The sequence below is a fragment of the Neofelis nebulosa genome, chromosome 12, assembly GCF_028018385.1.
Source record: "Neofelis nebulosa isolate mNeoNeb1 chromosome 12, mNeoNeb1.pri, whole genome shotgun sequence".
NCBI classification, from domain to species: Eukaryota; Metazoa; Chordata; class Mammalia; order Carnivora; family Felidae; genus Neofelis; species Neofelis nebulosa.
The window spans coordinates 21,386,110-21,410,745 of record NC_080793.1 but is presented as its reverse complement, the minus strand read 5'-3'; the positions used below and the strand labels follow the sequence as shown (position 1 = coordinate 21,410,745).

Here is a 24,636-nt window from a genome sequence, read left to right as displayed (position 1 = left end):
TTCTTATTTCCCTACATGCTTACCGGCCCATTATTGTCTTAGTGGTATCTTGTTGTGATTTTGATTTGCATTTCCCTAATAACTAATAACGTTGAGCATCTTCTTACATACTTATTGTCAATTTGTACATCTTCTTTGGAGAAATATCTATTCAAATCTTTTGCTCTTTTAAATTGGGTTCATCTTGTTATTTTTTAACTGGATCTAATTGCTAGCTCATCTAATGGGTTTTTTTTTAATTTGTTTTAAATAGGTGAGTTAGGCCTAAATCAAAAAGCTGACTATGGGGGCGCCTGGGTGGCGCAGTCGGTTAAGCGTCCAACTTCAGCCAGGTCACGATCTCGCGGTCCTTGAGTTCGAGCCCCGCGTCAGGCTCTGGGTTGATGCTCGGAGCCTGGAGCCTGTTTCCGATTCTGTGTCTCCCTCTCTCTCTGCCCCTCCCCCGTTCATGCTCTGTCTCTCTCTGTCCCAAAAATAAATTTAAAAAAAAAAAAAAAAGCTGACTATGTCAACAGCAACTGGCTGGAATATGTAGAAATTTTAGTGTTTTAGGTAGAATAGGGAAAAAGGAACCAAAGCATTGCTTAACTCTTTTTTTTTTTTTAATGTTTATTTATTTTGAGAGAAAGAGAGAGAGATGGACAGAGAGTGAGCAGGGAAGGGGCACGGAGGGAGAAACAGATTCTGAAGCAAGTTCCAGGATCCTAGCTGTCAGCAGAGCCTGATGCAGGGCTTGAACTCATGGACCATGAGATCATGACATCAGCCGAACTTGGACGCTTAACCAACTGAGCCACCTAGGTGCCCCTCAAAGCATTGCTTAACTCTTAAAATAACTGAGCAACTAAAAGAACCCAAAGTGGAACTCAGTGGATGTGGGCCATCCAAAGTGAAAGCAAGGGTGGAATGGGGTGGTGAGGGTGAAGAAAGGACTTAAGAGTAGGTAATACAAATTCAGTCACAGAGTAAGTCAAAAGATCCTATGGAAGACCAAGACAGCCAGAGTCATTTTATGGTCATTCTTGTACTGAACTCTCCAACAGGAGTAGAAGCATCTTGAGAGCAGGCACAGAAGCTTAATCTGTTAGTAGTCAGTAAGATGAGGGGTGTATGTTGATGTATTCATCATTCTCTGTACATTCTTAAATTTGTTAAACATGTGTTCAAAAAAGGCTCTTCAAGGATCAGGACTGGCAGCTCACTTTCAAAGGTCAAGCGGTCTACTGACACAACCTGAGGGAAAAGGCTAAACTGATTATCAGAACAGACAAAATCCTGCCACGTGAAGACTTGTGCCCCAGGCTAACAGACACAATGACTGGCGACAGGGAATAGCAACCGCTGTCTCTTTTACTGGTTTTAAGCTTTAGAGTGCAATTTCACAACTATCATTCATTCAACAGGCACTGACGGAGCACACACTAAGTAGAGCGCTGAGCTCTAGACATAGATGAACGACCTAAGCAGTCCCTGTTCCGTCAGGGTTCATAATCTAATAGGTTCGGTGTTGCAAGGATGGAGGTAATCAGCCTAGCTGTGGGAATAAGGAAGAGAAAGCAATGCATTCTGCTTGGGTCTGTCGCGAAAGGACCAAAAGGTGCCATCTGAGCTGGGCCTTGAAGGATGCTGCAGCTGACCCAGAAGGGCCAATTCTGAAGTGTCACTGCCTTGTCCCCGGGGAACAGAAAGTGTCATATCGACCTCAACTGACTCCTATAAAAACCCTGAGGCAGATGTTCTCATCAGTAATCCATTTCACAGAAGGAGAAACTGACCCACAAAGCAAAAGGCGAACCCTAGGGCCATACTGAGTGCCACGGGACATGCCGGGTCCAGAATCGAGGTGGACAGATACAGCGTAGTTTCGAACTCTGCCGGGATTCTGAAACCTGTAGAGCACCGGAATGTGGCAGGGGTCTGGACCCGGAAGTAGGGAAGAAGTCTGAGAGCGACCCCTCCAACCATTTGCCCGGTTCTCTCAGCCACGCCCTCGGTCCCACGCTTCTCACTCACCCGCCGCTAGGCGAGAGGAAGTCGGTGTCGTCTTCGTCTCCCGCACCGAACATCGCGGTGCCTTTCACCCAGCCGCAAGGGGGGAAGTCGGAAGGTTTTCGGGGCCTTTCTCCGCTGACGTCGTGAAATGCCGCGGCAGCGTGCTGCTTTCCGGCAGGACGAACTCTCGCACGGTTGATCGGCCGGGAGGGGCCTAAGGTCTGGAGAAGGTGGGGGAAAGGCAAATGGGAGGGCCTCGCAGGCACGCGCGCCAGTGACCTAAAGCTTCTCCAGCCTGCAGAGGCGGTGAAATCCGCGGGAGCTCCAAAATCCTGCGCAGGGATTGGCCAACGAGGCAGGGGGCGGGGCAGGGGCAGGAATCCGCGGCCTCGGTGGCTGTCGTGGACACGTCGAGCCGGGCATAAGTGGAGGGGGCTTCGGAAGAGTCGTGCGATTGGTGACGGGTTAAGGTTCCAAGAGGGAGGTGCTGGTGGCAAGACTGGATCTGGAAGGTAAGCAACCCCCCCCCCCCCCCCCGCCCTCTCCCACCTTTGGCACAGGAACAGCCCTTTCGCCTCCGGGACAAGGACCCTCCATGCGACTCTAATCCGCTCTGTGAAAGGAGAAAGGGCCCGAGACTGGCAGACTGGAGAACTGCGCTTTCGGTCAGGCCCCACAGTGACATAGGGAGAGTGACCTTGGGGCAGGGTGTTCGGTGCCTCACTTTCCCCGTCTATAAAACGGGCTTGACGTCCCTATCGCTTGTGCCCTGTGGCCGACCTCACTGTTTATTCAACGGGCTATTTGTCCACTAATTCCATGTGCCGGCTGGTCAAGAAGCTTTTAGACCTCAGAGGTCATCGAATTCAATCCCAGTCCCCTCACAATCCCAGAATTTGCAATAGGGAAACGGAGTAATAAACCCTTGGATGACTAGTCCTAGGTCACACAGAGTAAAGGGCAGGCAGACTGGGGCTGGATCCCTCCTCCTCTCTTGGTTCAGGAGTTAGCAAGCTGATGGGTGAGCAAGAACCTTATCAGGTTTTAAGCACTGTGCACCTTTACGGAGTGCTCATTGCTGGACTGAGGCATACATCTTTAGAGAATTCCCCTCTCGATGCAAGTGAGGTGCAGAAGAGCTGGGATATTCTGGGGGTGAGTGTTGGAAAGGAGAAAACTTTAGAAGCGCAAAAATCCCAGTCCCAGTCTTGGTCTGGGTTTTGCTTCGTCTTCTTGCCACAGACCTAAGTCAACATCAGTTGTTGGGGACTTCTCTTTCTTCAGTTTCCACCTTCTCTGTGTCTTAGGTAAGTGTTTCTTTGACTAACCTGGTAGAGTTACTGAAACCATCTCTGGTTAGGCCTGATTTAGCCAAGGTGTAGATAGGCAGATAATGTAGCGTCCGTTTCTTAAACAGTTTTTTAAAGTTTATTCTGAGAGAGAGAGTGCAGGAGGGACAAAGAGAATCCCAAGCAGGCTCCACACTGTCAGCGCAAAGCCCAATGCAGGGCTGAAACTCAAGAAGTGAGATATGACCTGGGCCAAAACCAACAGTCAGACGCTTAACTGACTGAGCCACCCAGATGCCTCTGTAGCATAGCATCCGTTTCCATAGATGTCTTTCACTCAGGGCTTCTCCCAAACAGTTTAGTATAACAAGTGTCCCTTACCTGAAAGTTTTAGTCTGTTAACATGATACTGAAGTGAAGTGATTGATAGTGATTCACCTCCTAGAGAACTTCCCACCTCTTGGTACTTCCCTGGTTCTGCTTTTTATTATAGTTTGTGTACTTGTACTAAAGTGTGAGCTCCTCAAGGGCAGGGACAGTTTTATTCATCTTGAGGTCACCTGTGCCACAGAGTACTGTACCCTCTTGGCAATAATGGTTTCTTATTCTTTGTTACAGTGAGTAATGGAATTCATCCTTGTTCCCATTCCTTAACTTATGCTCTTAGGATTTTTTGCACGTGGGACCCAGTGAGCCCAGCAATGACTCTTGCCTTCCAGAAAGATAGATATGTTGTACTAGCTATGAACAGTCAGGGTTGCTTAGTCTCTTGGTAATTGAAGATGATTTTACTATTGTTTAAAGCTCTAGGGGAGGGGAAAGAGGGAAATCGAGTAGCTAGAAATATTATGTGTTACTAATTTTTGTTAGGATTCCTTTGTTAAACCGAGGGATGGGGCTGTGGTCTGCTTCCTGTGTTTATTTTAAAGATTAAGATGGTTAAAGCAGTGAAGGCTGACAGTGTGAAAACAATGATGCCACTGGAACCTAAGCACTAGAACTGGAACCCTTTGCCATAGCTCTGTTTAGATTATGAACTTGGCTATCTCTCAGGGAAAGAAAGAATGAAATGCATAAGTAATTTACATAGCTCTTTCTAATTCCTCTTCCTCGTACTGATCATTGTCATTCCAGCACTGAAACATCAGAATAGTGTTTTATTTCTTTTTTAATGTTTATTTATTTTGAGAGAGAAAGAAAGATGGCTAGTGGGGGAGGGCAGAAGGAGAAGAATCCAGATATCAGGAGCCAGAAGCTCAAACCAACTGGGCCACCCAGGCACCCTTGAATAGTGCTTTTAAAAAATGCTAAAGGATTGGGACACCTGGGTGACTCAGTCGGTTGAGCAGCTGACTTCAGCTTAAGTCATGATCTCACTGTGAGTTTGAGCCCTGCATCCTGCTCACAGCCGTCTGAGGAGCCCACTTTGAATCCTCTGTCTCCCTCTCTATCTCTCTGCCCCTCCCCAACTCACACGCACTAGTTCTCCCTGTCTCTTAAAAATAAACATTTTTTTTTAATGCTAAAGGATCATTTGAGTGCTTATCTTGAATTCTTGAGTTGGGAATGTTTTCATGCAGGGTATTTAAGTAGCCTTTTTAGATAGGCAGGAACATAAAATCTGGATCAACATTTTTGAGACACCACAAACATGCATGCCTAGGTCACCATTGTGGGAACACAGCTGCTAGTTCCGATCAGCAGTATGAGAAAGGGGAAGATAATGGTAAGGCGTCCTCAGTAAGATTGGGTACACTAAAAAGCCACTGTCTTCCTGAACTGGAATATTGGACCAGGAATCAAGAAACCTGAATTCCCATCCCAGCCCTTCTAACTCACTCTGAGCTTGGGCCAGACTCCCTAAACACTTTGGGAGTGAATTAGACCCAGACATCTATTAAGTACTGTTGAGGATGCAGAGGTAAGTAAAGCACAACCCTCATCTCAAGTGTGAATTAAGCATTTTTGTTTGTTTTAAGTACACAGTTTTTAGGTGTATTTATAAAATGGATTGACCCCTGAAGATTAGCTAGGAAGTGGCAATTTTAACAATTCCTTTAAAATTCTCAGTAATTTTGCCACAGAGATGATAATTCTTGTATATAAGCACACCCATACTAGTCTACTAGTGAATGCATTGTAAATATTAAACTATAAAAACTATTAATGTTTAAAGTTATAACCAGGTTAGATCATAGGTGTGGTGATAGTGATATGAATTGAATATAGGTTTGGGGGAGTTGGTATAGTGTTCTTTCTGTTCAGTCACTGAAAACAGAAGAATGTCAGAACCCAATTCAAGAAATATCTGAAAACCTTCTATGTGTAAGGCCCTGTGCTGGGTATTGGCAAGGAATAGGAAAACGAATAAGTCATTGCCCTCAAAGTGCTTATGGTTGAATAGCGGGGATAATTGAAGTATACAAATAATTTAGAAGACATAGCAAAGTAAGTCCCATAAGTAGAAATTAATTATTGTGGGATTTCAAAGGAAGAAGAGATCATATCTGGTTTGGTGGAGTTTGTGGGTCTAGATAATGGCCTTTGAAGATGACTGGGGTGGTTCCTAGTGAAATGAGAAAGTAAGGTTTTCCAGGTTGAGGGGGTGGCTTTGGCAAAAGCAAAAAGGCAGGAAAGAAGGCACGAATTTCTTTTTCTTTTTCTTTCTTTCTTTTTCTCTTTCTTTCTTTCCTTTTTTTTTAAATTTTTTTTTCATGTTTATTTATTTATTTTGAGAGACTGAGCGTAAGCAGGGAAGGGGCAGAGAGAGAGAGAGAGTCCCAAGCTCTGTCAGTGCAGGCTCGATCTCGAACCTAGAAGTCACAAATTTCTTATGGCACAAGAGTTGCCCTTTTATCTGACGCAGTTAGGGCCAATAATTGGCCAACAACAAAAATAAGTTAAAACAAGGAATCATTCAGATATTAGTTACACACAGATCTTAAACATTTAATTTTAACTTAAAGCATAGACATCTTTTTGCCATTCTTTAAAATAAGCTGTTTCCGGGCTGACAATGTGTTACCTGCTTGGGATTCTCTCTGCCCCTCCTGTGCACACCTGCTTGTACATGCCCTCTCTCTCTCAAAATAAGTAAATAAATAAAAAAGAATAAGGCTTTTCTTGGGACACCTGGATGGCTCAGCCCATAGAGCACCCAACTCTTGATCTCAGGATCACGAGTTCAAGCCCCTCATTGTGCGTGGACCCTACTTAAGAAAACAATAACAACAACAGAAACATTTAATAGTTTTCATAAAATAAGCCTTTTCTTAGGGTGTGGGTCCCAGAGATCTGCAAACTATAGCATGGCGGCCAAATCTTGTCCTAGCCCTCTGTTTCTGGAAATAGTGTCATTGGAACACAGCCATGCTTATTTGTTGCCATATTATCTATGGCTACTTTGACTTACAAAGTACAGTTGTCTGTATCTGTGTGACTCATCTTTATCTAGTCTTTGCAAAGCTTTCAACTTGGTTTTCATAGAAGTAACTACCAGAGAGTCTATGTAGTATAGTAGCTAAACTTTTAATGTCTGGAGCCAAATTGTTTCGCCGTTTATTAGTTATGCAGTCCTTGAGCAAGTTGCTTGGTTTTCTCCTTTGGAAAAAAGGGACAGTGACAGTATCCAGTCTCTAGGGATCTTGTGAAGATTGTATGAGTCAATTCATGTGGAGCACTTAGAACAGCATCTGGTAGGTAGTAAGAAAATATTAGCTGCTGCTGTTGTTTTCCTCTTCTCACTTACATTTAATTGCTTTACATAATACTTTATTAAATTATATTCTTATAACAGTAAACACAATTGGCATAAGTTGATTTCTTTTTTTTTATTAATGTTTATTTATTTTTGGAGAGAGACTATGCTCACATGCCAGTGGCGGAGGGACAGAGAGAGGGAGACATGGAATCCTAACTGGGCTCCAGGCTCTGGGCTGTCAGCACAGAGCTTAACGTAGGGCTTGAACTCATGAACCACCAGATCATGACCTGAGCTGAAGTCAGATGCTTAACTGAGCCACCCATGTGCCCCTTGGCTATTTTCTAATATCATGGGATTCCCTTAGGGAATTTGTGTGCTTATCAAGAGTATCAGGTATGTTTGTTAATGAATCAACTGGGGGCCTTGGGTAGTTCAGTTAAGCATCCGGCTTCAGCTCTGGTCATGATCTCACAGTGCGTGGGTTGGAGCCTGCATCAGGCTGTCTCGGGCTCTGCACTGACAGCTCAGAGACTCGAGCCTGCTTCAGATTCTCTGTCCTCCCCCACTCATGCTCTGTCTCTCTCTCCTTCAAAAATAAACATTTAAGGGGCGCCTGGGTGGCGCAGTCGGTTAAGCGTCCGACTTCAGCCAGGTCACGATCTCGCGCTCCGTGAGTTCGAGCCCCGCGTCAGGCTCTGGGCTGATGGCTCGGAGCCTGGAGCCTGCTTCCGATTCTGTGTCTCCCTCTCTCTCTGCCCCTCCCCCGTTCATGCTCTGTCTCTCTCTGTCCCAAAAATAAATAAAAAATGTTGAAAAAAAAAAAAATTTAAAAAAAAAAATAATAAACATTTAAAAATTTAAAAAAAAAAAAAAAAAGAAAGAAAAGAAAATAGCCTGGTTACTGTGTTATTTAAATTGGTTAAGAGAATTCTGTGGGGATGGTTTGCTAAGAGTATAAGACAGCAGGAGCGCCTGGGTGGCTCAATCGGTTGAGTGTCCGGTTGAGTGTCCAACTTCGACTCAGATCATGATCTCACAGTATGTGTGTTCGAACCCCACGTCGGGCTCTGTGCTGATAGCTCAGAGCCTGGAGCCTGCTTCACATTCTGTGTCTCCCTCTCTCTCTGCCCCTCTTCCACTCACATTCTGTCTCTCTCTTCTTCGAAAATAAACATTAAAAAATTTTTAAAAAATATTGTAGGACAGCAGAACACATCAGGAAGTAGTGGATTAAGATTGAAAAGGAGAGCAGGGCCATATTTGTTTAATACTTTGAAGGCCAAGGGGATAAGTTTGTATTTAGCCATGTGGGAAATGGGATTATTTATCCTACATGACATGAGTTATATGAAAAAATTCAAGTGGTTTAAGAGTATATGATGTAAAAAGTAAAATTCTGTCTAGCTCTGCCCCATGTGAGTATCCACTTCATTTTTCTAACAGTCCTGGAACGTGGAGTTGACCCGAGGACTGAATGAGATAAGGCATGGTAAACACTACTGGGTGCATGGGTATTAGCTGTTAAAAACCTCAGTCCAGTTTTTCTTCGGATTATAATCTCAGTTTTGAATGAGAAAAATAAAGGTTCCAGACTGTAAATAAAACTAAATGCTCTAAAGGGAACAATTTTGCCATACTCCTAGGAGTCTCTGAACCTTGTTCTTTGCCTCTCCCGGTTCTGGTTTGGCTCTGCGTTGATCCCTTTTTGAAGTGCTGCAAAACAGAAGAAGGTGGCATAATTATCACTGGAAAAGCAAGTGTTTACAATGGCAAGATGACTTGAACTGGTGGAAGATGTCAGATAAATCAGTGACCAGGCATCCCCCAGATAACTGCCATTTAAGGTTGGCAAGCCTGGCACGATTGGGGGATGGGGAGGGAGAAGGGAGGGCAGGTTGATGATGCTGGCACTCCCACAGGCAGCTTTTAGCATAATAAAGCCACTTTAAAAATCAGAAGTTTTTTGTAGATCATGACTAAGTATGAGAAGTCATCAAAAGTGTGATACTTAATACTTTAAAATGAGCCTTTTATGCCAAAAGAAATCTTACAGTAGGGACTGGGAAGGAAATGCTTTTGAAGTTCCATTGCTTTGAGTGATATCATTTCAGATTTAGGTGACCTTCCCAAGCAGAGGAGGGGCCCATCCTTAGGAATGCAAAGCCCTGCAGAGAAGGAAACCTTTGAGAAGGGTCCACCCTACCTCTTTTCCTTTTACACAAAGGCCCTAGGCTTCTGTATACAACCTGCTTTTGTAGGCTGAGGACATTATGCAATACAGTATACTGACATGGAAACCTGCATTCCAGAAGTAAATGGATAAATGGTTTGGAGGGAATCTCTATCTATCGAGAGCAGAACTCTAGCGACCAGTGACACGTTAGAGCACCTTTTTTGTTAGTCAGGTTGAGTCTTTTCTCTAAATAGGTAGTAGAGGTGCTGTGAAAAATGTGCTGTTTACACAATTTTGAAGCAGTTTAAGAGCACCTGGAACTTAGTCTTTTGGTTTATAAAATAAAAGGCAAAGGAATGCTAAGTATACCCCCACCCCCACCCTGTTCCTCTCTCCTTCCTTTTTTTTTTTCCTCCTACCTTTTCTGATGGCTTTTTATCAGCTCCCACACAGCCCTCTGCATGATCTGTATCTTAGTACATCTTCTACTGTTTTTTATTGTTTGTATGTATTTCTTCTCCAACAGACTGGACTTCTTGAGGATAAGAGTTCACCACAGTACCATCACTCAATAGGTACACAATATACTGAATGAATGAATGAGTGAGTGAGTGAGTGAGTTCCTCAGGGTCACAAATACAGTAAGTCCCAAGAGCCAGATCTAGAACCCAGGTCTTCTGATTCCTAGCCCAGTACTTTCTCTACCACACCATGCAACCTCAATCTGAGGTAATAAACAACTTTTCTCTTTCTGGTTTACATTCTCTCAGTGCATTTTCATTAAATCATCCTTTATTAATTAAAGGGAGGGAGGAGTAAAGTAGTAGCAGTTAAAATGCTTTCTAGTTTCTGCTTCACACCAAATTTATTCCCAATATTCTTCAGAGGCAAACCAAAAACATGATCTAGATGATTAAAATCCTTTGTAATATAACCGAAGGAAAATTTAGGGGTGCCCGTCTGGCTCAGTCAGTAGAACATAGGACTCTTGATCTCCGGGTCATGAGTTCAAGCCCCACATTGGGCGGGAAGCCTACTTAAAAAGAAAAAAAGGAAAATTTAAGCAAGGGGGACCTTTGCCTTTGATTATAACAGGAAGGCAGTTAAAGCAATGCTTTGCCAATGTATGTTTATCTGACTAGCTTGTGTTCTTTTTTATCTTATTTTATTTTTTTAAGTTTATTTACTTTCAGAGAGAGAGAGAGAGAGTCTTTAAGTAGGGGAGGTACAGAGAGAAAGGGAGAGAGAATCCCAAGCAAACTGCATGCTCAGTGCTAAGCCCAGTGCAGGGTTCAGTCCCACCACCGGGAGATCATGACCTGAGCCGATATCAAGAGTCAGATCCTCAACCCACTGAGCCACCAGTTACAACCTAGCTTGTGTTCTTTAAATCAAACTGTAAGGGACTGTATACATTTTTCTTAATGTTTATTTATTTTTGAGAGAGAGAGAGAGAACGTAAGCAGGGGAGGGACAGAGAGAGGGGGACAGAGGACCTGAAGCGCGGGCTCTGCACTGATAGCAGTGAGCCCAATGTGGGGCTTGAACTCACGAACCATAAGATCGTGACCTGAGCCAAAGTTGGGCGCTCAACCGACTGAGCCACCCAGGTCCCCCAAGAGGCTATATACTTTAAGTGACGTGGAAGTGAGCCGTATGTGTGATTTGGACATCTCCTTGCAGAGTTTTTGTCATCTAATGAGTAAGCAAGCTATTACTAATAGGATTTCATCCTTACTATAACTTAGAATTAAAAGTATTTTGACATATTTTATTTGATCCTCCCAACCCTATGAGTTGATGGAGTGTAGGTATTTTTATGTCCATTTTGCAATAAACTAGTATTTGTTGGCTTGAGTGATTTGCTTAATGTCATGTGGCTAACGTATGGCGCATGTGTCTGTAGCCCGGGGCCACCTGTGTCTAGTCCAGTGTTTTTGCTACTTTTACCACACTCTCTGTCAAACACTGTAATCTGTGTAAATCATACTAAAGCACTTGTGGTCAGCACGTTGGAAATGTGTCAAGACTACACAAGGATCCAGTAAGAGGAGTATGAAAGGGTGCATCTTGTGCTTGCTGGATTTCAGGATATGGCTTAGCCAACAACAAAGGGTATCTGAGAAATGGAGTATAGTAGCTGGGAGGTCCACTCCCCATTGGACTTAGGCCCTTGTATCATTGCATAACTAAAAGACCTTTTCAGTTTGTTTGCTTGACATATCAAATTTAAGTTGTCCTATTCAGACCAGGTAAATAAAAGCTTCGCCAAAGGCCTTTGTGAAAAATGTTGTACACTTGATCTTCTATGTACGGAAAGGTGAGAGTGGGCCATAGAAACAAGAGCTTCTATGTTATTTGTCACTAAAGCAGGATATGTAAAGCTCAGAAATCCCTCCTGCTTAGCTGCTTCCCATCTGAAGAACCATCTGAAGAAATGAGAGGGTCGGGGTACGTGGTTAGACCGCTGTTACAGAGGCCTTATGTGAGAAGTAAGTATTACGGATTCAGTTGAATAAAGAGTATATTAGCGTTGTTGTTTACTAACGTGGGCCTCGGTTTCTCCATCTGTAAAATAAGGGAGTTGGACTTGATAATTTTTGAATAGGAAATATATTCACATGGTTGACAATTCAAAATATGTAAGATATTAGTGAAAAACGCTCCTTCTACTCTTTACCCACATCTGACCAGTTCCCCTCCTAGGGACCTAGTTACCACTTTCTTGTACCCTGATAGTATAGATGTTTACAAATAATATGTATATACTTTTTAAGTTTATTTTTTTATTTTGAGAGAAAGAGCAGGGGTGGGGGAGCGTCAGAGAGAGAGAGGAAGAGAGAATGCCAAGCAGGCTTCCCCCTGTCAGTGTAAAACCCAAGGCGGGGCTCCATCTCACAAACCATGAGATCATGACCTGAGCCAAAACCGAGAGTCAGACACTTAACTGACTGAGCCACCCAGGCACCCCAAGAGCTTCCTCATTGTTTATGGCTGCAAAGTAATTCCATTTTATGGAAATATGATTATTTATTTATTTAATCGGTGCCCAATCAATGAACATTTACATTGTATTTTTTTTTTAATTTTTTTTAATGTTTTATGTTAGAGAAAAAGAGACAGAGAGCGAGCAGGGGAGGGGAGCAGAGATGGAGACATAATCTGAAGCTGGCTCCAGGCTCTGAGCTGTTGTCGGCACACATCCTGATGGGGGGTTCAAACTCACAAACAATGAGACCATGACCTGAGCCGAAGTCAGACTCTTAACTGACCAAGCCACCCTGGCGCCCCTATTTACATTGTATTTTCAATCTTTTGCTATCACAGTCCTCTGACAGATAACTTTGTTCCTATAACAGTTGACATATGTTTCAATGTATCTTTAGGATATATACAGCTGACCCTTGAACATGGTAGGTTTGAACTATATGAGTCCACTTATAGGTGGATTTTTTATAGTACTGTTCTGTAAATGTATTTTCCCTTCCTTATGATTTTCTTAATAAAACTTTGTTTTCTCTAGTTTACTTTATTGTAAGGATACAGTACATAATATATATAAGATATAAAACATATTAATGGACTATGTTATCAGTAAGGTTTTCGGTCAACAGTAGGCTATTAGTAGTTAAGTTTGGAGGGAATCAAAAGTTATACACAGATTTTCACCTGCTTGTGGGTCGATGCCCCAACCCTTGTGTTCTTCAAGGGTCAACTTGAAGTGCTGGCTCAAAGGGTATGTACATCAGACTGATAATTAAACACTCTCCTAGTTCTGGTATTCTATGAGATTTTACTTGAAAATGAACAGTAAAAGAGATGAGAAGGTATCGTTTTCTTGAAACATCTTAATTTTTTTTTTAATGTTTATTTTTGAGAGAGAGTGCGAGCAGGAGGGGGGCAGGGAGAGGAGACACAGAATCTGAAGCAGGCTCCAGGCTCTGAGCTGTGAGCACAGAACCCAATGTGGGGCTTGAACTCACTAGCCATGAGATCATGACTGGAGCCAAAGTCAGACGCTTAACCAACTGAGCCACCCAAGCGCCCAGACATCTTAATTTTTAATCTCTTTTTATTCAGAGACTACATCTCAAGTAAAGGCCAAGTATGCAACGTTACCAAAATGATGTTGAATTGCAAACTTGACAAAAGTCACCTACTACCTTACAATCCTATAGATTTCTCTAGTGCTGTTCAGTGTGCTATTACTCAGAAGTTAATTTGTAAGGTCAATGTTATAAACTCAGGACAAAAGAGAGCTATTGCCTAACTACTTTTACCAGTACTTACGATGGGGTTTTGGAGTGGTGGGGTTTTGGACCTACCATCCAAGAAAGAATTCTGGGGACCTCTTTGGTGCAAAAAAGGTGATTTTATTAAAACACCTAGGGGCGCCTGGGTGGCTCAGTCCTTTAAGCGTCCAACTTCAGCTCAGGTCATGATCTCGCAGTCCCTGAGTTACAGCCTGGGGTGGGGCCCTGTGCTGACAGCTCAGAGCCTGGAGCCTGCTTCGGATTCTGTGTCTCTGTCTCTCTGCCCCTCCCCGCCTTATGCTGTCTCTCTCGCTCACAAAAATAAATAAATGTTTAAAAAATTTTTTTTAAAAACCCAAAACACCGGGACAGGACCCCTGGGAAGAAAGAGCTGCTGGGGTTGTGAGGAGTGACTGGTTATATACTATGGAGTTGGAGGAGGTAAAGGCCAAAGGGAGGTCTCCAGAAGGGCTTTTTTTTTTTTTCCCCCAGAAGGACTTTCATATGCTAAACAGGACTCTAAGAAGCCAGAGGCCTTACTATTATCAAGCTAAGGTTGTTCTTCCTCTAGTAAGGCATTAACAATATGACTGTAGGGGGTTCCTGGAGAAATATTATACTCTGTGTTTACCTCAAGTATTTGTCAATGGACTGCAGGTTATAAGGAAATTTAATTTTATCTGCCATTTCCTTCTTGGCTTTGTTCCCTTCATCACTATAGAGGGGAGGGTGATATTAAGGAATCTAGGAAACTGAGTCTATAGGTTTCTGGAGATTAGGCTATTGATAAGATTGCCTTTTCCTTGTAATTTACTAAGATATTTGTAAACTGAAGGATACCCCTGTCCTGCATGACTGTGATCTCTATCGGTGAGCCATTTGTTTTCTTTCCTTCCCTTTGTTCTTGGGCAGCCAGGGGTGCCTGAGGAGTGTCCTATATATCCCACCTGGGGTGGGAGTGGGACGGTTGTTAAGCTTGTGCTTTGCCCTGAGCTGACCTTATGCTCCCTCATCACCTCATAGAGGATTCAGAAGATTAGCTGTTTATGACAGTCTATGTAGGGAATGAAAGTAGAAAGATAAAGGAGAGCCTAACTGAGATCTGTCTGTTGGTGTATGTTTTTCACCTGCTTCCCAGGTTTTTGATGATTGTGGAATGTGATAATTTTGTGAAATAGGTGATACTCTAGCAATCACATGTCTTTCTGAGGTGCTAGGGGCACAAAGCAGATCGAAATTCTGTCATCCCCTCTTACTTCTTGACTGGACCTACTAACCTTGCCTCCATTTCTCACCTCCATCTCATTCTCTTTCTAGGTGTCTTAAGCCATTTGTGAAATTTGTTCTGTAGGTAGTAGGTTTCAATTAGAGCCTCCATGGGCGTCATCACAACATTCTCTAAAGCCCTTGGGGCAGAGGGTACTTGATACTAATTGAATGTTGAACTGAGTTGAGTAGATGTCTGAGTGATCCAGCCTCTATCCCGCTACCCACTCAAGGTGCCGTATCTCTCCTTCCCTCCCCCACCCCCATATATGACACACCTTCCAACCGACCCCTGAGCACACCTATTATGATTCCGGAAGGAACAAAAAGTCGAGTAAATTGTCTTGAAGAAGGGTGTATGTGTGGGTGGGTGTGTGTTTGGGTAAATCTACACACACATTCCTTCTGGCTCCCACAGCCATTCTTTGTACTGTGGTTAAAAATGTGGACCTTATTTACTTAACTACACACTAGTGGCAGCTGTGAAGTTAGACACACTCTAGCAATAACCTAGGAGGTTCATCTCAAAATAAACATGTATCTTTTTATTCCCACAAGTCTCATGTGTATGAAATCATAAAAATAAAAGGGAATATTAGATAAATATAAACTCTGGCTTATAAATGCAGTCATATGTTTAGAAGAGGCAATTGGATTAGTGTTGGCTTCTCTGATTTTTTAGAAAAAAATTTTTAATGTTTATTTATTTTTGGAGAGCTAGCATGAGCGGGGGAAGGGGCAGAGAGAGGGAGAAACAATCTGAAGCAAGCTCCAGACTCAGTTGTCAATATAGAGCCTGATGTGGAGCTCAGACTCCCAAACCGTGAGATCATGACCTGAGCCGAAGTTGGACACTTAACCAACTGAGCCACCTAGGTGCCCCTTTTTTAAATTTTTTGATGTTTATTGTTTTTGAGAGAGAGAGAGAGAGAGAAAATGAGCGGGGGGGGGGGGGGGGCAGAGAGAGAGAGGGAGACACAGAATCTGAAGAGGCTGCAGGCTTCCAGCTGTCAGCACAGAGCCCGATCTCAAATTTATGAACCGCGAGATCATTACCTGACCCAAAATCGGACGCTGAACCAACTGAGCCACCCAGGTGCCCTTTGACCATTCTGATTTTAGAATAAAGACACTTGTCTATGAACCATGCTTTAAACACTTAAAGACTCTGTGGGATAGGAGATAGCTCAGCCCTCTTGTACACTATACCTCCTAAAGTTACAGATGAGAGGATGATAGGGCCGAACACACAGCTTCCCCAGGTAGGTCCCATCTTTTCAAATATAAGCTTTCCTAAATGTCAGGCTCCCAGGGAAGTTACTGCTGGGTAGCTCAAGCTAGATGCCTCACTAGGCTTCTTTCTGCCTGTTATTTGGACAGCTTGTTAAAGGGCCATTAGCTACATGAAAAGAGTTTACTTTATTATGGTTTCAGAAATACCACAAGGTGTATGGTGCTATGTTATAGCTTAGAATTAAGGGGCAGTATTACTACCCTTTCCCTATTCTTAAATTAGGATGTAAAAAAGATGAGATGGGTAAAAATATAATGTATCCTATTTCCATTTCAAGATGGCATTTTGAGCACATTTCTTTTCCTTCTCAGAATCTTAGTGAAATGACTATAGAAATATAAACAGTTTTCTGGGGTACCTGGGTGGCTCAGTCGGTTAAGCGTCCAACTTTGGCTCGGGTCATGATCTTGCCGTCTGTGGGTTTGAGTCCCGCATCAGGCTCTGTGCTAACAGCTCAGAGCCTAGAGCCTGCTTCAGATTCTGTGTCTCCCTCTCTCTCTCTCTGCCCCTCCCCCGCTCACACTCTCTCAGGTTCTCTCTCAGAAAGAATAAATATTTAAAAAAAATTTTTTTTAAAACCCATTTTTTAAAGTGTGATATTGTGACTTATGATAAGAAATATATGGTCTGCCTCCCATTTCTGGCACAGAACTCCTAAAATCCTTGAGATTTCCTAAGTGATGAGAGCTATAAGTGCCCTGTGTTATGTTATAATGAGGTAACTTCTTTTTTAGCAGTCTATAATTTAGTAGGAAATCAAGAACATGAACTTGAGTCACTTAACCTTCTAAGTAAAGTTCATGTTCTTAAAAAATGAATAAGACACTCTGGGGAAATGCAAACACAAACTGGACACTTGATGAATAAAGAATTGTTAATTTTTCAGGAGAGTTAATGGTATTGTATTTTCTCTTGTTTTTTTTCTAAGGTCCCCCTCTTTTAGAGATGTGGAAATGCATACGAATAAAATATCATAATAGTCAAGATTTGCATCAAAATTATATGGGCCATGGGAATGAATGGGGTATAGATGAGACCAGGCTGGCCTTGAGTTGCTAAGTGTAGAAGTTGGGCAGTGGGTACATAGGAGTTAATTATACCATTCAGACTAATGTGCAGATAATTGAAAACGTTTATAATAAATTATTATACTTTATTTAGTTTTTCTTTGATTGTGAAATCAAAACACTAAATATTCCTGGAACTTCAAGGACCCACCACACACCATATTATCCTCTCTCTACCTTTATATCCTACATAGCAGCTTGCCTGCCCTTCCTCCCAGGCCTCTATCCAACTCTAATGAGGTAACTTTTAAATTTTTTTTTTTTCAACGTTTTTTTATTTTATTTATTTTTGGGACAGAGAGAGACAGAGCATGAACGGGGGAGGGTCAGAGAGAGAGGGAGACACAGAATCGGAAACAGGCTCCAGGCTCCAAGCCATCAGCCCAGAGCCTGACGCGGGGCTCGAACTCACGGACCGCGAGATCGTGACCTGGCTGAAGTCGGACGCTTAACCGACTGCGCCACCCAGGCGCCCCATGAGGTAACTTTTAGAAAGCCCTGAGGTCTCCTGAGGTTGGTTGCCAATGAAGCAAACCAATATGATTGGAGAATTGGACTTTCAGCCCCCAACCTCCTAAGAGGGGAACGGGGCTGAAGATCGAGTTGTCACCAGTGGCCAATCTTTAATCAATCACGCCCCTGTCATGGAACCTCCATTAAAAAAAAAAAGTTCAGAGAGCTTTTAGCTTGGGAATCCAGAATGCTTACATGTGCCGGGTCCCAAACACCAGGACAGAAGCTCCTTTGTTCCGGACCTTGCCCTCTCTTCATGAGGCTAGTAATTTGTATTAATATCCTTTGTGATAAATCTGTAATCTGTTGAGTTCAATCTGTGGGCTGCTCTAACAAATTAGCTGAACCCAAAGAGAAAGGGTTTGGAGACTTTTAATTTTATATCCAGTTGGAAACACAGGCAACAACCTAAGTTTGTAATTGGCATCTGACGTGGAGGGCAGTCTTAGAGGACTAAGCCCTTAACCTGTGGAATCTGATGTTGTCTCCGAGCAGTGTCAGAATCCAGTTGAATTGTAGGACACCCAGCTGGTGTTGGAGAATTTAATTGCTTGGTGGGGAAACCACTCATAGAAAATATCTTTTATAATTATAATTAGAAGACGTGGAGAAAGAAGTGTGAAGATTTGAGACCTTTCCAATTTTTTTTTTATTATTTATTTATTTGGTGGGGGGGGGGGGGGGGTAGCAGACAGAGTCTAAAGCAGACTCCAGGCTCTGAGCTGTCAGCACATAGCCCAGTGCAGGGCTTGAACTTAGAAACCCGTGAGATCATGACCTGAGGGACTCTTAACTGACTGAGCCACTCAGGTGCCCCTTGAGACATTCAAAGAATAGAGATGCAGATTAGGATCAAATTAAAGCAATTACTGACCCACCCAATTCAACATAGGTGAAGGATGACCCTGTGTGTGAAGGTAAGTGGCTAGGATTCACTAGCTCACCCCAAAAACTCCCAAAATGAGAATAGCAAAGGTTAGGAAGAAAGACTAGCTATGGAGTAGGGGGTGAAAGACAAATCAAAGACAGAAAATTGCCCTTATGCCAAGAACAGTAGATGAAAAAGTAATACAATACAGTATTCCAGGGTTTTATGTGTTTGGGTGCACACTGTGATGAGGTCAGTGCCACTGACATCCCTATCTCTGAGGAAGCTAACTTGCCCTCTTTACTATGCTGTCACCTTAGTGAGCTCCTTATAGCAGTTCTTAAAATAATCCTAGGAGGTAGCTACTTTTATTACCCTGATTTTACAAAGGCTGAGGGACAGAGATATTAAGTAATTTGCCCAAGGGCCCACAACCAGTAGGTACAGTCTTACCAGTTAGGGGAATGGCTATACTCCCTTGTGTACTTGGAGAGCCACCATAAAAAAGAAAGGGAAAATACCTTTTCTGCCCACAGTTTCCTGCTCATGATTTTTTTGGTTGCTTTTGGTAGGCTATTCAGGACCTCAGAGTTTCCGGTTTCAATGCAGGAGCTAATGGTTGGTTAGGAACAGACCCTGGGAGCCCATCTTAATTTCATTAATCATGTTGGGAACTATATCCAACAATTTCTTCACACGGCGGTTTGGTTTTTTTGTGGGTCTTGTTGTTTGTATTTTGGGGTTGGTTTTTTTTTTCTGGGGGGGTGATTTTTGGTTTTCGTTTGGTTTTTAGACAGTAAAACAGTGCATTTCCTATTTGAGGTTTGTCTTTCAAGTAGTTCAGTTAGTATATTTCACAACTAGTCTAGAAAAATAAAACTACAAGAGATGTATAAATTCCTCTTCATCCGGAACTCAGAGATTTTATTCACATAGTAGGTGGAAAAACTTCTCTCAAATCCCAAAGATGAGCCATTTGGTATTAAATTCAATGTTAACCCAGAAAGTTCTTTGATTATTAGGTGATGGTATGTGTACCTTTTAAGTGAGGGTAGGCTAGCTCTCCCCTTTTGGAATATCACAACAAACAATGCTTTATTTTAGTCCCTGGTTGAATCTTGGCTTTCTTTTCCTTTCTTTCTTTTCTTTAAGCTCTCACTTGTTAAACATCCAGTCCTTAGATTCTGAGTAGTATATATCTATTTTATACATCTCTATAATTCAGAACTATGGTTCTCAGATTTTAGGGTGTTAAGAATTGCCTATATAGCTTGATAAATGTCTAGATCTTGAGGCACATTCCCTGAGAGAAGATGCACTAGTCTGGAGTGGGGTCTATAATTTTCATTTTTTGCCAAATATCCTAAATGATTCTGATTCAGGCGGTCCTAGGACACACTGAAAGAAACCCTTGAGTTAGGAGGAAATTAACACTGTTTTCTATGTGATTAATGTACCAGTCACTTTCATATGTATTTTTACATTTTGATGTTCAAAATATTATGAGATTTTGTTTCCTGGTTTTTATGGATCTATTATCCCACAAAGTTTCAGTAACTTGTTTTGAGTTTCAACAGTTAGCAGGCTGACTCCCAGACCAAGAGGGCTCTTGCTCTTAACTGTTTCTGCTTCAGCAAGGTATCTCTCAGAAGAGATGGTTAAGATTGGTGAATTGGAAAATGTTACAGGGCGATATGAACAGTATGCTCTGAAATGTGTTTGATAAGTGTTAAAGCCACTGAGATGTTAGAATGTCTAAAGCATATCAATATTCACAGTGCATCTAGAAAAGACAGATATGCATTTGTTTCTCATTGAAAAATATTACATATACCTAAACTTTTCTAATTGAAATAGGCCCTAAAGATGAGTTATTTTCTTTACTGAGGAAACTGTGCCCATAAAGATTAAATTACCTGAAATAATGGAAAAACCTAGGCTAGAACCAAAATTTCCTGATTTTACTCTCTAGTATTCTTTCAAATTATAATAATGGTAAGGATTAAGGGTGGCTGCAATTTATCCAGAGGATTGGTTGGGAGTGATGACTCTGTGACGATATTCAGCATTTGAAAGCTTGTACAGAGGCATAATTAGAGGTGATCTGGTATTTTATTTTATTTCTAAATCTTTATTCATGTTTGTTTATTTTGAGAGAGAGAGAGACAGAGAGAGAGCACATGGCAGAGAGCAGGAGGAGCAGAGAGAGAGAGATAGGAAGAAAGGGAGAAACCCAAGCAGGCTGTGCACTGTCAGCACAGAGCTGGACGCAGAGCTCAAATCATGAGATCATGATCTGAGCCGAAATCAAGAGTAGGTCGCTTAACCCACTGAGCCCCTGCAGGTGCCCCTTAGTTTTTTTTTTTTTTAATGTTTATTTTTGAGAGAGAGAGAGCGGGAGAGGGACAGAAGGAGAGGGAGACAGGATCCTAAGCAGGCTCCGCGCTGACAGCAGAGAGCCCAGCCCAGTGTGGGGCTCGATCTCCTGAACCCTGAGATCATGACCTGAGCTGAAGTCAAGACAGTTAGCCAACTGAGCCACCCAGGTGCCCTTACAAGTTATTCTGTAAGAGTTCTGGTTCTGACACTGAAAACCTATAGTAGAATGATGGCATTTTGGGATTGTGTGACTTTTAACAGAATGCTGAAATGTGGCCTGGAGCTCGGGCTATGTCTTTTCTCACCTTACTTAGGTGAGAAAGTAGGTAAGGAGAGAAGTCTTTTCTTACCTTACTTAGAGCCATGTAGAGGTAGAACAGTCAGGATTACTGTAGGTTACAACTTTAGCCCAAATTGTATGCCGTAGCACAGTAGAAAGCAGTGCAACTGCTCTAGGGGTAGCTAACAGTAGACTTAGTTCCTCCGGGGCAGCTTACTGGGCAAGGACTTAGAGACTTGGCAAGGCGCTTGGATAACTTGGCACTGGTTTACCCCGAAGACAGGGAATAACCACGTGTGCCTCCCAATAAAAATAGGTCCACTTTTCTTTGTAAACCTCTCTCATTAAAAACTGCAACCCCAGGAGTGCCTGGGTGGCTCAGTTGGTTAAGCTTCTAACTTTTGATTTCAGCTCAGGTCATGCATGATCTCATGGTTCCTCAGGTCTGGCTCTGTGCTGAGAGTGCAGAGCCTGCTTAAGATCTTCTCTCTTCCTCTCTCTCTGCTCCTCTCCTGCTCACTCTCTCTCAATATAAAGAAATAAACTTTTTTTTTTAATTAAAAAAAGTTGCAACTCTGTTTCCTTATCGCAATTTTCCAGGATTGCAGCTGGAAAGCAGAATAGCTGACTTTGTGTTAAGAGACGGAGACACAAGGCGGGTGGATGAAAGTGCCATGGCACAAATGATAGAGCGCTAGAGGTCAGAATCTGGATTCTAATTGCAGACTGCCACCAGACTGACTGCCACATGATGACCTCAGCCAGTCTGTTAACCTTGAGTACCTCAATTTTCCATCTGCAAAATGCGTAGCCATTCTCGTTTAACCCAGGCCCATCTTTCAAGTGCCGTTAAGTTTGGAAGCACACTACACTGTTGTAGCTCAGCAGAATGACCTAAGAACATGCCACAAAAGTAAATGAAGTGATTATTGGACCCAGACTTAGAGTCAATCAACAAATATTTATTGAATGCCTAGAAGGTGTATTAGACAGCATAACAGCCTTAACCTAAGCCTTACGATGCATCCTGTAAGCAAGATGTGAATAGTTTTCTTCAGCCTCATTATTGATCACTCAGCATGATAATAACTCACTGATGCCAGAAGGGAGGTGGACAGGGTGGGTGAAACAGGTGATGGGAATTAAGGAGTGCACTTGTTGTGATGAGCACCAGGTGTTGTGTGTGGGTGTCGAGTCACTGATTGTGCCCCTGACGCTGGTATTACACAGTATGGTAACTGAGTGGAATAGAAGTAAAAACTTCAAAATAATAATAACGCACTGAATAATAATGCTTTTACATATGTTATATGGTCTTTTTCCCCCTCAGTATTTCTTCCCATTCATTATTTCATTTGAATGACGTAACAACCCTAAAGGCGAACAGATGTTATTTCTATGTTTCCCCGAGTTTTGGATGAGACACTGAAACTCCAAGATCAAAGTAGTTCTCAGAAAGGTAGGGTGATTTCGCCCCTCAGGGGACTTTTGACAATGTCTGGAGACATTTTTAGTTGTCACAACTGGGACAGTGCCACTGGCATTTGGTGAGTAAAGGCTAGGGGTGCTGTTAAACATACTACAATGGACAGGACAGCTCATTCAACAATGAAATTATTCAGCTTCAAATGTCAGTAATGCCAAAATTGAGAAACTCGGACATAGGTGTTTTATCCGAAAGAACATAAAGCGATGGAGTTGCATGGACCAGAATCCAGATCTTAGACTCAGTCTAATGTGTGTTCCACTGTCCTCAAAACATTGGAGCAATTAAAAACTGGAATCACATTAATTCTGGATTTGTTGCTAATGTTTTGAAAAGGTATAAGTGAAAAATGGAGTTGTTTCTATCACTGTTGAAGGTTTCCATGTATAGTATAGATTGTATAATCCACTAAAAATCTATTAAGTACTTGCCATGTACCTCAGTCTGCCGTTCATGTCCTGCAGAGAGCTTAGTCTACTTTTATCATATTTTTCTATTGAGCACATTACCAAATTTGAATCATTTATCCAAATACTATTGTAATCTGGACACAGTCTCTTTAGCATACTCTGTACACAGTACCCACTAATAACCTAAAGACCCAGGGAAGTTTTATAGGAAATGTCACCATGACACTCAGCTGGAAATTAACCAAGCCAGGATTTGAATGCCATCTGGCTCCAAACTCATGCTCTTAACAATATTCTGTAAGCTTAACTCTCATTGACAAAGGGTGGCATGGGACTTGAAAAGCTCTTACAACCCGGGATAGTCCTTGTAGAATATTCTTCAATTTTGACCCTCAAACCATTTTATAACCCAGACATTAGAAGGTTCTTCTGATCCTTCTAAAGCTTTAACAGATGTCTTTCTGGTTTCTGGCAAATCAGAGGATTATAGCCCATGATTCCATAAGGATTTTTTTTTTTCCTGTGAATACCTCACAGAAGAACTTGAGCAGAAAATGTTAGGGAAGAGCAAATAAAGGCCAGTTACTCTACACAGCAGCAAAAGTACTCTATTAAAATATAAATCTAATCATATCCCTTCCCTGCTCATTACCCTCATAGCTGCCAGTTGCCCTTCAAATAAAATATAGTCCCCTTAAAATGACTCACTGTGTTCTATTCATACTGACCTTGAATGCCCTTGATTCTTTTCTTGCCTCCGGGATGCTGTTCCCTTACCTTTCTACCCAACTCCAGTTATTTATCAGTCTGTTTGAAGGTTACCTCCTTAGAGAGGGCTTGTCTCTCTCTCCACATGCCTCTCCCCTGCCATCTAAATTGGTTCTTTCTGTTCTCTGCTGCAGTGCCATATTTATTTCCTTCATTTCATATATCACGATTTGTAATTATATACACTTAGACATAATTATTTGTTTACATACTTAATGAGGGCTTTCTCTTCCTAGAGTAAGCCCCGTGAAGGCAAGAATCTTGTCTTTTTGCATCTGGCTCACTGGTGGTAGATCTTGAAACCTACGTGGATGGTACTTTGGGAATGAATGAACGTCTGTTGAATGTTCTTCCAGATGCAGTAAGGAGGTAGAAATTAGAAAGTTTACTTGTCCTTAAGGAACTTGCTGTATAAAAATGGTGTTTTTCATCATGTATTTTAAGAACTGTAAGTCAAATTTTCCATAAGAGAAGACTGCCAGGGAAATTCAGAAAAGAGATTTCTTCTGTCAAGATTCCAAGGGAAACCTAATGGAAGAGATGGCATATTAAATAATCCTTTAAGAATGAGCTAGAGGGGCGCCTGGGTGGCGCAGTCGGTTAAGCGTCCGACTTCAGCCAGGTCACGATCTCGCGGTCCGTGAGTTCGAGCCCCGCGTCAGGCTCTGGGCTGATGGCTCGGAGCCTGGAGCCTGTTTCCGATTCTGTGTCTCCCTCTCTCTCTGCCCCTCCCCCGTTCATGCTCTGTCTCTCTCTGTCCCAAAAATAAATAAAAAAAAAAAAAAGTTGGAAAAAAAAATTAAAAAAAAAAAAAAAGAATGAGCTAGATTGGGGGCGCCTGGGTGGCTCAGTCGGTTGGGCATCCGACTTCGGCTCAGGTCATGATCTTGCGGTC

The 24,636-nt window shown here is 42.4% G+C and overlaps 2 protein-coding genes across 4 annotated transcripts in view; one reads left to right on the top strand and one right to left on the bottom strand.

Annotated features, from left to right (window-relative positions):
* The window catches only part of FKBP15 (FKBP prolyl isomerase family member 15), a 58,317-nt gene extending 56,146 nt beyond the window's left edge, over nucleotides 1–2,171 (bottom strand). For 2 of the 3 annotated variants that reach the window (XM_058694469.1, XM_058694470.1), the window contains exon 1: nucleotides 2,014–2,170. In XM_058694469.1, coding sequence (XP_058550452.1) covers nucleotides 2,014–2,066 — 53 coding nt within the window. In that variant the 5' untranslated portion in view covers nucleotides 2,067–2,170. Of the gene's footprint in view, nucleotides 1–2,013 lie in introns of all 3 variants that reach the window. The other variant, XM_058694471.1, reaches the window with a different exon arrangement.
* Nucleotides 2,172–2,344: 173 nt separating this feature from the next.
* The window catches only part of SLC31A1 (solute carrier family 31 member 1), a 41,566-nt gene continuing 19,274 nt past the window's right edge, over nucleotides 2,345–24,636 (top strand). Inside the window, exon 1 of the mRNA XM_058694480.1 lies at nucleotides 2,345–2,504. The gene's annotated coding sequence lies outside the window, so the exon portion shown is untranslated. The remainder of the gene's footprint in view (nucleotides 2,505–24,636) is intronic.